At 40.1% G+C, this 12,061-nt stretch overlaps 1 protein-coding gene and 1 long non-coding RNA gene across 2 annotated transcripts; one reads left to right on the top strand and one right to left on the bottom strand.

Moving 5' to 3' along the window:
• The first annotated feature begins 1,626 nt into the window (after positions 1 to 1,626).
• On the top strand, positions 1,627 to 6,849 carry LOC119262367. The gene is made up of 2 exons (XR_005129570.1): positions 1,627 to 1,927; positions 5,751 to 6,849. It is a non-coding gene; the product is annotated as an uncharacterized LOC119262367 (long non-coding RNA).
• LOC108433863 (type-4 ice-structuring protein-like) lies at positions 6,689 to 9,364 on the bottom strand. The gene is made up of 4 exons (XM_017708700.2): positions 9,281 to 9,364; positions 7,615 to 7,684; positions 7,389 to 7,515; positions 6,689 to 7,023 (listed from the first exon to the last, which is right to left on the bottom strand). Exons 2-4 carry the CDS (start codon positions 7,658 to 7,660, stop codon positions 6,807 to 6,809), a joined length of 390 nt encoding a protein of 129 aa, XP_017564189.1. The 5' UTR covers positions 7,661 to 7,684; positions 9,281 to 9,364; the 3' UTR covers positions 6,689 to 6,806.
• Between the last annotated feature and the right edge of the window lie 2,697 nt (positions 9,365 to 12,061).

The following is a 12,061-nucleotide window of genomic DNA, read 5'->3' as shown; positions in this document are numbered from 1 at the left end:
ATCTGAACACAGAGGCCCGGGCCGCTCCCGTGGCCTTGTTTTCGAGACGTGCACAAGAGATAAGCACATTGGTGTTTTTAATTAAAGGAGAGTGACAGAAACATACAAGGAGAGCAGAAAACAGCGGGAGAATAAGTCATTCCCCTTTTCCAAAATGCATTCAATTAATAGTGCCTTTTTTTTTTCTTTTTTTTTTTGGTCTGGCGAAAAAAAAAAAAAAAATAAAATATTGTTTCCCGCTGAGCTCCGCCATTCTCAGAAAGTGCACCTGCCTCCTCTCGCAGCACAAAAGAACAATCTTTCTACCGCCCAGTCGCTCTTGTTCAGCCGGAGGGCGCTTTTTTTTCCCTCCCAGTACCTTCTCTAATTCACCTCCAATTTCTCGCTGAACCCATCACTCATACGCATAAAAGGCTCCCGGTGCCACTCAGGGCCCCGCGCACACCTGTATTAGGGGCAATTTAGTGCAATTTACATTTTGCTGCAGGTCCCATTGTCAAGACCTGTCTAAATCTCACCGGGGTGCGTCAAACTTGCGCTACGCCTTTCTTCTCCTTTTAACGATCGTTAATGGGCTGACCCTGGCTTAATGAAAGAATAGCTTTCTAATTGCCAAACGGCTGCCCAAGCAAATTAGAGATATTCACCGCGGAAGTTAAGTTAAATGACTTTGGTTAAAATTTTAAAAAGTAGAAAAAAGAAAAAAAAAATACAATCTACAATTCAATCTGATCCAGATGCTGGGCTGCTTCGTGCACAAAAGGCTGGGTTGCGTCAAGTTGGCATATAGCTAGCGCACATATCGCTCATCAAATTAGCCAGCCTACTGTAATACAGTTGCTCCATTATAAAGTGTCTTTGTATCCAATCAAAACGACGACTGTAGATGTTCGGGTTTGGCAAGAGAGCTGGTAATCTGAATGGCCTCCATGGCCACGTTATCGGTTTACGGACCACCGTTCAAACCCCCCGCCTGTGGATTTACAGTATCTTTGCATTAAATCGACCTCCATCCAGTTTAGTTTGTTTCGCTTGATACTGCGGCTTCTTTTAGCCCACTTAAGGCCCTTTGGTTTCTAAGGAGGCCATTGTATTTCCTCCATTGCCTAGCAACTATCACCAAGGCCAGCGCTCCATTGTTGCCGAGGCGAAGCACCTGCATTGCCTCCAACTTCATCCACATCCCCGCCGCCTTGGGCTCGAGTTCAAACAGGCTGACTGGCAGATTTTTAAAAAAAAACATTTTTAAAAAAGGGCCTGTAGCAGAACGTTGAACATATACATGGAAAAAGGGCTTATGGAAATGAAAGCATAGGTAGTTGGGCTGCTGGAGGAGTTTGAAAGGTCTGAGGAGGTGGACGACAGCGCCGGGGGGGGGAGGTGGAGGTGGAGGCTGAGGGTGGGACTTTTACGCTGAAAAGGTTTTCAACTCAAATTTTTCAGTGACGTCATTTTTTTCTTTTCTTTTTGTTTTTTTACAATATCCTTGGGTAGCACCTGTGTATGTGTAAGGGGTGGGAGGGTGGGTACAGGGGGTGTGGGGGGGTTGTCTGTCTTCCAGCTTTGAGTAAAAACCATAACGCATTGCCCACAAAACATATCCATCAGTATGCACCACTGGCCAGAGAGACGGAGGTGTCCTTTTTGCCACCGAAGGCCACTCCAAAGGTTTTTTTTTTTTTGGAGAACTGGTCTCCTTAAGAAGCGCAGGGACCGGACCCCTGGTCCACAACTCAGAACCGCAACCTGTTGCCTTGGTTCACAGTTTTCCTCCAAGGCTCGGCGTTCAGGCTGTGACTTTTTCTTTTCTTTTTTTTCCCCCAACCTTTCTTCCTCCTGTTAACTGTGGCGATTTTTTTTTTTCCTCTTTTTCATCAAAAAAAACCCTTTTCCATTCATTCTGAGTCACACGGGATTGCCGGTCATGGTGAGTACCACCTTTCATTTCCTATAGTCATAGGACTGTGTTCACTACAGGACATCTGTTGCTTGCATATGTGTTTGCACTCTTAAAAATAAAGGGTCCTTCAGAGCGACGCTATAGAAGAACCACTTCTGGGTCCCTGACGAACCTTTCAAAGAAAAATCGAACCTGCACATAAAGTAATTCACCAGTTACGGTGTTTTTTTATGGAAGCCTAAGCCCGAAACCATTTAGGAACCTTTGTTTTTAAGAATGTGCCTGTAAGCAATTTGCATATGAATATTAGACAGTTCGATGTTTTTTCTTATTTTGGATGAATTCTCATTTGATCGTCGGAAAATTTTCCGCTGTTTTTAATCATTTTTTACATAAATTGAAAAAAATCAAGTGAAATTTATACTGTGTGAAAATTTGACGATGAATGGACCAAAAGAAATGGTGCAAAACGATGTAGAATAAAACCTTTGTGCATTAGCATAGACTAAGAGTTATTAGTGCTTCTTCCTTCTCCTGTAAAGCTACTTACTTGGAAAGCTCTCGATACACTGTTTACGAATTCACGACGTGGAGATTTTGGAGATCCAGCCACTGTTTGTCCACTGCAGTGCTGATGGAACAGTGTCAGTGGTAGTGGACGTCAGTCTGTTAGCCCTTGTGAAGGACGCACAAGCTAAAATACGTAAGACGAGTCCTCCTCTTTTGCGTCGGACGCATTGACAGCTAGTATGAACATGAAAACCAGTGTGTTATTTTATTCCAAAGTCCGTCCACATGACCCCAAAATTCTACATGAGCTCAAAATGGGATCAATTTGGATACCCATTCAGCATGAATGGCCAAAACAAATCCAGATTATCCTGGATTCTTTGAACTATGAGGTTGGGATGAGCCAGCTTTGCTTCGTGAATCTGCCCAAGGAGAAGGACGCTGAGGACTAACAGTACAGTCCTCGTGTCCAGCCTTCAAGCATGAGATTAGAGCGCTGTAGATAAGGTGTTATTTGATGTGTTCCCTGAAATGAAACGGGACAGGGACACTGAAAATGCCAAGCCAAGAGCTTCTCGTGTCATGTCCTGAACAAGACCAAGACCAAGGCTGAGCCTGTTTATTAAAATGGTAAGACCTTAATGTCCATTTCCATTCCCTGAAAGTCCGTTTCACCACCCTATTTCACACAACTGCGGAATAATACACACTAAGCGTTCAAAATGCAGTTTGGGACGGAGCTAAACTGACCATTTCTTCAAATATTCAAATATAGAATAATTTACCATTCAAAAAGTTTGATATCAGAATCACTTCATCAGTAAGCGATGTCTACAGCTTTCTAGCAGAGCTTTAAGTCTAAAATAAACCCCAAGTTTAGTCTGTTGCAATGTTGTTTTCTATGAGACCTAATATTCGGGATCACTTTCCAGGCATGGACGTAACAAGCCGCGTATGTGTGATTTGAGATGGTCGCTGCTTGGTCCACTGCAGTGTGGAAGACTAGTGATTTTGTTGTTGTTCTTTAAGCAGACAACAAATCACAGTCTCCCCTACAGCCCTGAGACAACTATCTCCACCGGACACTCTGAGGCTGATGAAGAGGAGGACCATAACTTCATAGACGCTGCCCTCTGTTGGAGGAGACTAGTACTGTCTCCACAAATGAGCCATTTGGGGTCTGATTCGAAATTGGTGTGAAATAAATTTGGCCTCCAGGCACAGGATCACTGGTGGCGTGACGGCTACTCTCTTAAAAAGACGGTTCTTCAAGGGTTCAGAACACCTATTAAGCCATTAGAGTCCTTTACGCTATGACAACCCATCAGGCAACCACAGAATGCCATTACTGACCATTGGATCCCACCACCAGGAACCAACAGCCTGACATCATTACAGAAGAACCCTTTTTGGTGCTACATGGAATCGTGAAGGTTCTATATAAAATCCACATTCCCCACCAATCTGATGAACCTATGCATGAACGGTCCCATACAGAGCTCGTGGCTTCTAATCAGAACCACTGCCTGTACTCAGGAACCCTTGAAGAACTGTCTTTTTTAGGGGTGCAGGCTCGTCTGAAAGGGTGGCTGAATCTCAAATGGCTTCCAGCTCTTCAGTGCACTGTGTAGGTCGCTGGCTTCTACACCCAGTTCGTGCACTATATGGCCAGTAAGGAGCCATTTGGGATTTAGCCTCGCTGTTTCCAGAGAAGGACGACGGCACAGGCTAAGCTGTTTTCCTTTATCTTTTTAACCTACCTCTTCTTAGGCTGTGCTTGTTTTTGTCAAAATAGACTCGCATTCGTACGGTAATAACCTACTGTAATGTTTAATTACCTTTTAGTTACAAGCCAAGTGAGGACAGGGCTGCCTGAACGTTCAATTGGCCTGCAACTTTTTCCCCAATCCGTATTATTCTGACAAATCCCGCCTCCATGCGCTGGGATTGGCTAGTTTGCTCCAGTTTCCTGCGCTAGGATTGGCAGGGCTTGTAGAAATACGGAGGGAAATAAATAAACAAGGCCGGTGCAATTTTATCTATATTATTATAATAATTTACCGATATTGTCTTAAAACTCATCTATAATACTCATTTTATCACCTTCTGTAGTGTTCCTGTGTCCTGTAGTACTGTCTAATAGGCCTATAGTACATGTGCAGCACCTACGTAGAAAACTAGTATTTACTCGAATGGTGTATCATGTCAGTCAAACAATTGTTTGCGTTCTTTTATCAAATTTAATTGTGCGAATTGTGTTCGCCTACAGAAATCTGCTCTATGGCCACATATGCACATGTATCATAAAGGGTCAGGCATATAGTTGAAAAAATATACGTACATATTTGCATCGTATATATATGTAAGTATCCAATATTGGACATATAGCCACAACTTATGGATCAGTCACACATGGGTGAGGGAACACACATACGCATAACAGCCTATGGGTCATACTAACTGTATGTCTGACGCATGGATCATATCTGTCTGACACAAACATGACAAAAAAAATGAAACGCATAGGCAGGCACTTATAAATATGTATACGGTTTGTATATTATACAAATATTATATATTACTTTTTAGACTATTATAAGGTTTGTAATATTATAGTACACATTATTTATAAATACTAGCTTCATGATATATATATATATATATATATAAAACATGAAGCTAGTACATCGCTGTCATTTTTGAGTTTTTGACGTAATTTGAAAGTGCCTCTTGCCCTTTACATTGTGTGTGAATTTCATGATGAACGGACCAAAAGAAACATCTCAAAACGACTTGGGAAAAATTCTGGTTCCATTGACTTACATTGAAAGTCGAGTAGGTTTTTTCCTTCTCCTGTAAAGTTGGCATCTTGGAGATACGAGGTTTTCTTCCGACAACAGCGATTTATGAGTAGTATATGCCATGAATATACAAATGTTTTCTATCATATATTTTATTTATATGTGTTACATATATTGTATGTCACGTGTGTGGCCATGTGTGACAAAAATAAGTTGGAAATAAGGGACATCCATGCGTGTTAATGTAGGTCTGTATATTTGAAATCCATATATTTCCATGTATGGGTTAGTTTGTGATGTAGAAACCCTTTCGCTCTGTTTTAGCTTAGAAACTGCTTCTATAAAAAGATTGCTTAACGTGTATATCAGATTATTATAGCCTACAGGCAGACGTCATAGGCATATTCAGACCGTCACGGTATGAATGTGTGTCAGCTGCTGTGATCAGCAGGCGATTCCGCTTGGCTTGTCTGTTTCGGGTTATTTTTATTCCTACATTAACAAGCTGCCGATGTTTTCTTTCTTTTGCTTCACCTTAGATTCCACTGGTACTGTCTCTCTGGAAACATCTCCAGCGCTGCACCAGACTACATCACTGGACATGTGCACAATTTTTACCACCTTATTTCCAAAAAAAACACCATCCAACAACATCCTGTTGCGCTTGAATTATCTGTGCTCTTAAAAAAAGACGGTTCTTCAGGGGTTCCTAAGTAAAAGCAGTGGCTCTGTTTAGAATTACGAGCTCTATCTTGAGGCATTTCATGCTTAAGTGGTTCTCTGCATGGTGAAATGGCTCTTCAGATTGATGGAGAATGTATTGCGTGTGGTTCTACATAGCACCTTTTTGGAAAATGGTTCCACTATTGTTACAAACTCGACATGGTTCTGCATAGAACCGCTTTCAACGCATTCTCCGTCGATCTGAAGTACCTTTTCACCAGGCAAAGAACCTCTTAAGCATGCAATTGGTTCTTTGAATGTTCATGGTTCTAAAAAAAGATGGTTCTTCAGGGGTTCTTTAGTAAAGGAAGTTGTTCTGTTTAGAATCACGAGCTCTATGTCGAAGCATTTCATGCTGGTGAAAAGGTTCTTCAGATCGATGGAGAATGTGTTGAAAACGGTTCTATACAGAACCATGTCGAGTTTGTAACAACAGAGGAACCATTTTTGGCACCATTTTCCAAAAAGGTGCTATGTAGAACCATAGGCAACACATTCTCCATCATTTTACCATGCAGAGGACATTCTTTGAATGTTCATGATTCTCAACAGAACCATTGTCTTTACTTGAGAACCCTAGAAGAGCCACCTTCACCGAAGACGCACCCTTAGGGGTACCGCCCAGTGACACTTCAGGGTATAATCATTTTGCTGCTTTGGCTCTGCCTGGCAATTCAAACGAACCATGTTATGTTTTCTCAATGAGATTAAACTGCAAACTGTGCTTAGCTAAGAAGGAGTCAACACAGATCAATCGCCTTAAACCCCTTTATTGTTTCAGACAAGCGTGTGATGTCATCTCAAAGGGGAGGGGGAGTGGAGATTGGTGATTTCCCCAAGGCCTATTTCACAGATTCCTGTAATTGAGTTTCTTACTGGCTGGGCAGGATGGCCTTGGTCTGGTCAACCATGAACCTGAGCACGTCCTCAACCTGGGTCTGCACCAGGTCGGTGTAGGGGGCGATTTGGGCCTGCAGGGAAGCTGCCAGGGGCTTGATTTGCTCGTCAATGCTGGTAAGAGGCTTCAGCTGTGCATGGAGCTTCTCAACTATGGGCTGGAGCTGGGCTCTGCTCTCCTCAATGTAAGTCCTGAAGAAACCAACATAATGGTGACCACCAGAGTTTGCTCAAACCTAAATGATGTTGAGCTTTAAACAACCGAATTTGGGGAAATTGTACCAACATACTGTAAACCAAAGAGTCTTAGGTGGGTATGTGTAGTTCATTTAGGCTTTGCCCTACATAATTATGTAATGCTAGTGATGTTGGGGTTAAAATGAACCAAAACAACTTAAACTACAATAAATCAAATTAATTTGTTTTAAAAAAGACTGATGGAAATCAACCCCTGTGACCTATAGGTCATTTTTAAATGGTCCTTGGCAAATATTCAATTCCCCATAACTTTTATGGCCAGTGAAAGGTCTCAAAGACTGAGTTGATCTGAAACTTACTTGGCCATGGTGGCCAACTCAGGGCCCTCGGCAGTTTTCAGGGAATCAACGAGACCCTGGAAGTACTGGCTGATCTTCTGTAACTCCTCAGGCACTTCTCTCTTGACCAGACTGGCAGACTCTGAGCCTGTAACACATAATGATGGTCAGTTCACTGTTAAGACTTGATTCCATAATTACATCTTCTATTATAAGTCAAATTAGAGTTGCATCTTAAGAGTCTTACCAATGGCCAGCACAGTGACGAGGGCAGCGATGAGGGCGAACTTCATGGTTGCAGACTGAGCAAGGCTTGTCTAGAACGTAAACACACAATGGATTGGATCTCTGTCTATTCTTTGTCAAATAAACATGTTTATGGAGAAAAAGTGACGTTCTTTCTCTGTTCTTTACTTTTACCATCTAAAACACTCACTGATCACATGGATCATCCTTCTCCAGCAGGGCTCTTAAGGATAAAGTTTCCCAACTGTTCTTTGTACAATTCAACTTCAATTGGTATAGAAGTTTCACATACAAATAAAACCAACTCAAAAAAGACCATAACAACCCACTGGTAGTTCACACAAAACCAATATGTTCGCAAATCCTCTACAGCACATTCCAATGCACAGTTACTGTTTATTTGCTGAATTCAACATAAAAATGGAAAAAAAATGAAAAAAATAAAACGTGGCCTGTGCAAAAATGATGGCACAGCTTATAATGTATGTTCTATTTTTTCTTCAACATGTCAAACTCTAAATAAATAGAAATCATGCGTAAAATTCACAGAATAGAAGTTCCTCCCTTTAGACCTCTACTTGAGTAAAAGTACTAAAGTATTTCCCTTCAAATGTACTTCAGTATAAAGTAAAAGTACTAAAAGAGTCATTCTGGCTCTGATGTCCTGTTATCATTTTTATAACCAGACTGGCTTCATGAACTCATTTCAGGTGAAAGTCCTCCAGCGTCTCTCTTGGTAAACCAGTCTTTTAATAGAACGTCATTAATTAGTGACGCTGACGTCTATTAAAATGATCAGAAGCACAAAACACTGAAGGTAAACAGTTTCCATCAGGGAGAACCGAGTGGCTCTGAAATCACTTTTTACACACAAGCCAAGTTTCAGTTTCAGATTTATTTACAACTTAGTTCCAAGTTTAAGTTGAATAAAAACTGGCTTTAAACTCAGGATCACAGATGAGCTCCTTTACTATGTTGATCTGTAGGCGTCTGTTCATAAACATAAACCAGCCCAAACTCATTTACTATAAAATGAAATGGTGTTTGTAGAAATTCAGAAAAAAGCCGCGTCAGTCTCGACTGCATATGTGGACATATTTCTATATTGAGCTCTATTTACACAAAGTTAGGTTAGTTCATCATTTATGTTGAACAGACTCTCCCAAAGTTTTACGCTGCTGCGCTGACGTTGAACCGCGTGCTGCACTGGGTCGGTATGACCAACAGGTCAAAACCAGCTCTAAACAAAGTGACCGCTGGGCCCTGATTGGTGCTCTGGCTTTGCGCTTCTTTCGTTTTGACATGTTACGTTTTTATACACACAGAAACCAAAAGGAACGACAGATTTCTCAAAATGTAGGAGGAAAAAGTCGGATATTAGACTCTGAAATGTAGTGGAGTGAAAGGAAAAAGTCGCCCAGAACGGAGAAACTTCAGTACAGATACACCAAAAAACCAATTACATTTACTTACTTAGTTACTGTCCACCACTGCAAACAAACGCACATCAAATTTCACTGTTACATCACTCACACTAGAACCAAAGTGCTACCAAACCATCTACTGAATAGTTATTTAGGCAAGCAAATGTGGTTCTCCAACTAACTTGTCTTAGCACCCTTATTTGTACAATTCTATGTGGTGGTATTAATGAGAAAAGGTCTTACCTTCACTCCTGAGCTTCTAGGACTTGATGGTACATCCTCTCAGGAGCCGAGGCCTTTTATAGTGCCCGAGGCTGTGTGAATGGCCCCGGTCAAAGGGTGATCTGAACTGATCTAATCACCTCCATGTAGCGCTGTGTTGGCAAACCTTGAGGCCTTACCTGATCAACTCAAAGTTCAAGAGACTCTCTCTCTGGATGTTTATTCAATTTGATGACTTCGTCCTTGTGAATCACAACACATAGTACAATGTTAACACATTACCACAACCATCTTCGTCCTTTTCATGGTAAAGACATTGTCTTTGATGTATCCCATATGCTCAAGGAAAAACAATATGATGTAACATGTAAGTACCCGCATATCATTCCATTAAAACAGTCATTAACCTTAATATAGCAATAGGTTCATTTAGTTGCAGCTAATGTACTCATTTATAACATGTTACTATTAGAAACATCTTAAAAGATCAGCTGGAGCAGGTGAAACTAACATAACAGGTTGTGGAGACGTAAAGGGGAACTCTACCTACGTGTCCCAGTTTTCTGTTAATGAGATATGAAAGTCATTCAGAGTGGTTTGAGCTAAAAAGGTGGATTGTAGACAAGCATACTGACTCTTTTCAGTGGCGGTGATCGTTTTGCCTGGTGGTGTGTATTCCTCTACGACCAGACTGAAAAATTCTTGTTAGATTCCAGTCTCATTGGAAACATCTCGTAAAGCATGTTTGTTCATACCGATTTCACATGACAACTTTCTATGAGGGAGCTTTTTGAGGTGGACATCTGGTTCCTATCACCACCCATGAACAATCCTGACTCTGTATGTTTCTCTATAACAAAAACTAGGCCTGTTGCCGTTTCATCAGTTCAATTACGCAGAATTTCAGTTAAAATGACCTTTAATGTACTTTACCTGCAATATTTAACTACAGAACTGCTTTGTAAGTTGGCCTAGATATTTTTCTTGTGCTGTATTATTGGGCTTAATGTGTTATCTAGGCCTCAAATCTGGATGCTTTTACAAACTTACTTTGCATTCATTTGCTAATTTACAGAGGAGTTTTAAATCTAAATTAAATTCTGAATCTAAATTCTAAAAAGAAATTCTAAGTTATGTTATAAATCTAAATTCTAAATCTAAGTTTAATTTCTAAATCTAAATTCTAAATCTAAATTCTGAATCTAAATTCTAAATTATGCTCAAAATCTAAATTCTAAATCTAAGTTTAATTTCTAAATCTAAATTCTAAATCTAAATTCTAAATTTAAATTCTGTATATATATTTTAAATTATGTTCTAAATCTAAATTCTAAATCTAAATTTAATTTCTAAATCTAAATTCGAAATCTGAATTATAAATCTAAATTATTTATGCATTTATTTTGTTTTGGTTCTGTTAACTTTGTCATCATATTGTTTGTCGGGATCCTTTGCGGTTCCTAATAATGTCCAAGCTACTGGGCTCATACATTCCTTTACATGCACTCTTAAGAAAAATTCTTCAGGGGTTCTTTAGTGAAGAAAATATTTCTACATAGGACCACGCACACTCAAAGAACCCTTTGCATCATTAAAAAGTGTTCTACAGATTGATGGAGAATGTGCATCTATGTAGAACCTTTTTGAAAAGGGTTCCATGTAGCACCAAAAAGGGTTCTTCTATTGTTACAAGCTCATTTAGTTCTTTCTGGTGCTATATGGAGCCCTTTTCAAAAAGGTTCTACCTAAAACCATACACACCACATTCTGAAGAACCGGTTACATCATAGTTACATATAGGACCATTTTCTTCATGAAGGAACCCTTGAAGAACCATCTCTTTTAAGTGTGTAGCTAGACTTTTATTGGATGGAACTATGTTGGAGTTTTATTTTCTTGGGTTTTTACTTTGTTTATCAGGCATTAAAGACTTTTATTCATTGTTTTGCCTCTCTGTATTTTGTACTATCTTGTATGTAATTCATTCATTTTTGTCCTTCTGTGCTTTGTAACCTTGTTAATAAAAGGTACTGTATAAATAAAACCCTATCATTATTGTAATTAATATGAACTTTAATGAACCTCTGCAGTTCAGACTCATGGCTCTGTGGCTACACAGCAGTTAGATGTCAGTGTAGCGTTCATTAGGTCAAAGTCTAGCCTTGCCAACTCACTGTCGTTATATCACTCGCTGATTGGGTTTATCTGAAGACCCTGCTGGTGATGTATGCTGACCAGTCCATTTTCAGTTCAATAAATCTCCTGTGATTATCTCACTTCAGTTTTCAGCCCTTTGAGTGACAGGCCTCTGTTGCATGGCATCATATTCTTGGCAGCGTCTCCTGTTTCTGACCCTTTTAAAGTGCAGTTAAAATGCTTTTCTCCATAAATGGGTTTAAGGATTGATTTTGCGCAACAAATTGACTTAGAAGACATTTCATAATAGCAGTTGTTTAGACAATAAAACCATTACAGAATTTCCTGTAAACTTTCTACAAAGAGCATCGTCACTATTAAACATTTCAATTTCTGACATGACCGAGTGTCTAGGTTTTATTCAAATTTTTATGCAAATATATGCATATGTTTTGGGTGCCTAATTTTTTTTTGGAATACACAAAAGCAGTAATGAACTGGCAAAGATTGAGTTACTATGGACAACAACAACAAAAAACTGTCACACACTTTTAACCTTTTCAACTCCTCGGGACCACCGGTGGTTCCAAACCGCACTCGGTCATGTTCTTCGTAACGTTCATATTCCATGAGCTCCATTCAGAAGCTGGGCGTCGTGTGAGGCTG

The sequence above is a fragment of the Pygocentrus nattereri genome, chromosome 24 (assembly GCF_015220715.1).
Source record: "Pygocentrus nattereri isolate fPygNat1 chromosome 24, fPygNat1.pri, whole genome shotgun sequence".
NCBI lineage: Eukaryota > Metazoa > Chordata > Actinopteri > Characiformes > Serrasalmidae > Pygocentrus > Pygocentrus nattereri.
The sequence above is the reverse complement of the archived record's forward strand: the minus strand, read 5'-3'. Positions and strand labels throughout refer to the sequence as shown.

Bases quoted from the DNA above. Each gene is read 5' to 3' on its own strand.
- LOC108433863 (XM_017708700.2), bottom strand. From the start codon at position 7,660: ATGAAGTTCGCCCTCATCGCTGCCCTCGTCACTGTGCTGGCCATTG. The intron at 7,516-7,614 runs GTAAGACTCTTA...TATGTGTTACAG, and splicing joins CGTCACTGTGCTGGCCATTG to GCTCAGAGTCTGCCAGTCTG. The intron at 7,024-7,388 runs GTAAGTTTCAGA...TGGTTTCTTCAG, and splicing joins GAGTTGGCCACCATGGCCAA to GACTTACATTGAGGAGAGCA.